Source organism: Rhinopithecus bieti, unplaced genomic scaffold (genome assembly GCF_001698545.2).
Source record: "Rhinopithecus bieti isolate Rb0 unplaced genomic scaffold, ASM169854v2 scaffold_12928, whole genome shotgun sequence".
NCBI lineage: Eukaryota > Metazoa > Chordata > Mammalia > Primates > Cercopithecidae > Rhinopithecus > Rhinopithecus bieti.
In genome coordinates this window covers 2,718,904-2,721,669 of record NW_016807614.1, presented here as the reverse complement: position 1 = coordinate 2,721,669, position 2,766 = coordinate 2,718,904, and the positions used below count along the sequence as shown (strand labels likewise).

The 2,766-nt window shown below is 33.8% G+C and overlaps 1 protein-coding gene across 1 annotated transcript in view; it reads left to right on the top strand.

The window, feature by feature from the left end:
- LOC108536244 (EF-hand calcium-binding domain-containing protein 13-like) overlaps nucleotides 1–2,766 on the top strand; it is a 192,365-nt gene that overhangs the window by 171,393 nt on the left and 18,206 nt on the right. The window contains exons 26-27 of the mRNA XM_017882831.1: nucleotides 445–498; nucleotides 1,698–1,802. Of these exons, the coding sequence (XP_017738320.1) occupies nucleotides 445–498; nucleotides 1,698–1,802 (159 nt within the window). The remainder of the gene's footprint in view (nucleotides 1–444; nucleotides 499–1,697; nucleotides 1,803–2,766) is intronic.

Genomic DNA, 2,766 nt, shown 5'->3' with positions numbered 1-2,766 from the left:
AAAAAAAAAAAAAAAAATTCTTCTTACCATAGACTTAGCAAGACTATTAACAATTGATATACTTTTCTGGCCACTCTACTGGTATTTTGTGGTAAAAGTTTATTGAATTCATGAAATAACTACATTTTTAATCTTCTGTGATTCCTGGGTTACAGCTAGATTTTTCTCATTGACATGGAGTATTACTTTGCTGCTAGAAGAAAAAACACTTTTTTTCAGAAACTAGGAATCGCTTTTCTCCCCCAAAACGTAATACTTCAATGCTGCTGAAATATTAATTGTATTTAGGAAATAATTGTGTTTATTATCATGTGAGCTTTCTTATGAAGGGTGTTGCAAAAGTTACATATTCTAAAGCAAATAAGTACTAAATTTTCCTCTGTGCAACATCATTTTCATAGTCTCATTGTCATGTTTCTGAACAATTTATTCCTTGTCTTACAGTTAATGGTAAGGTTGATCTGAAAAAGGTGATGAATGAAATGAAATATTTTACGGGTAAGACATTACTAAAACATTTTTACTTGAATTCTAACTCTTGAATTTTGCATGGTGCTTTCCCAATATTAAATGTATTTGTGCTAATATTTTACATATTTATATAGAACCGTTCTCCCTTTGGTTATTTAGGACTTGGACGTAAAATGAATGGTATATTTGAGGAATAAATTTTATTTTCTGTGATTTCTAACAGTAATATGCTGATCTGAACCAGTATTTAATCAGAGGTCACAAATTGGCCACCCATGGTTGAATCCAAACTGCTATCAACTTTCATAGGGTCTGGAAACACTGAATCTGCATGTATTCACAAAATAGCTGATGTTTTTTCTCTTCGGATAAAGCATGTGCTCTTTGTTTCACCAATTTCACTCCTTTCCTTTACCTCCAGACTCTTGTGAGCTTTTGAGTTAATAACTTCTGGTTTAAGTAGTCAAAATCTAGATAGACACAGAAAATAAGAAGATAAATATTTTTAAAGGATTAAGTGGATTGGGTTGCTTTAAATAATAATCACATAATTCAGCATTAAAACAAAAAAGACTAGATATCCCTAAATTATAGGCTGATTGTACAATCAGATTTTCTTCAGTGCTAGCATGTCTTTACATTAGGCTTAGGAGACCACTGTCTCTTTTCATGAAGAATCAAGGAAGTTCTATCTCACTCATCCTTAAACACTATTAGAATATGTGAGAATATGGAATACTATGTAGCCATAAAAATGAATGAGATCATGTCCTTTGCAGGGACATGGATGAAGCTGGGAGCCATCAACCTCAGCAAACTAACACAGGACCAGAAAACCAAACACCCCATGTTCTCACTCATAAGTGGGAGTTGAACAATGAGAACACAGGAACACAGGGAGGGGAACATCACACACCAGGGCCAGTCAGGAGGTGGGGGGCAAGCAGAGGGATAGCATTAGGGCAAATAGCTAATGTGTGCAGGGCTTAATGGCTAGATGGTGGATTGATAGGTACAGCAAACCGCCATGGCACACATATACCTATGTAACAAACTTACATGTTCTGCACTTCTATCCCAAAACTTAAACCAAAATTAAAAAACAAAAGGAATATGTCAGAATACATAAGTAAAGATGTCATTATATGGTCCAGCTTTTTCATGATTTTTGGTAATTATAATATCCTAAAATTGCCATGTGTGAACAACTTTTTTTTCTTTCAAAGGAGACAAAGTTGACACAAATAAACTTAAAAGTGTTTTAGGAAACCTGGGGATTGAGCTCATGCCTAATGAACACTTGAACTTGCTGAAAACATTGCCAGTTAATGGTAAGTCTTATGGATGCCATTGGGATTTTTAGGTAGTCTGGTTTTGTGGATATATAAAACATTCCAAAATAAACTAAAATGCTTTAAAATGTTAAAAGCTAATGCTAATACAAAGAAAACTTTCATCACTTAGATTTTAATTGAAAATCATCAAACCTTTCAGCTGTAAGTTGCTATCAGAGTTCAAATTCATTATTCACATCTTCAGGTTATTGATTAGCTAGATTTGTAGAAAGAGATTAAAAGAAAAATAAAAGGGATAAGAAAATAGAGAGGAGGGGAAAGAAACAGGAGTAGAGAGACAATAGAAAGAAACTAAATAAAGTAGCTGCATGTGTTTCTGAAAAATAGAATATGTAGTTTACCAAGAAGTGGATAATTTTGTACATTGAGAAAAGGCTACATTTCTTAACTTGTTATTAGGTAAAATAAAACCAAAAAATTCAGAAAATAAAAAATGTTTTAATTTCATAAACCAAAGATAATCAAAGTTAATATTTTAGAGCATTTTCCTTCAGCACTTTTTAGATGCTGAATAGATGATAGATAGATAGATAGATAGATAGATAAAATTTATGTATATATTAATAATTCTCATCTCTTCAGACTATTAATGTGATTCATCATAGAAAACATTGGTAATACAGATAAGAAAATATCAAAACATTTCTATTCCTACCTCAAAATAATAACTACTATCAAAAATTTGAGATGTGTGACCTGTAATCCCAGCACTTTGGGAGGCCGAGGTGGGTGGATCACTAGGTCAGGAGATCAAGACCATCCTGGCTTACACGGTGAAACCCTGTCTCTACTAAAAATACAAAAAATTGGCTGGATATGATGGCATGCAGCTGTAGTCCCAGCTACTCAGAAGGCTGAGGCAGGAGAATTGCTTGAACCCAGGAGGAGGAGGTTGCAGTGAGCCAAGATCATGTCACTGCACTCCAGCCTGGGCGACACA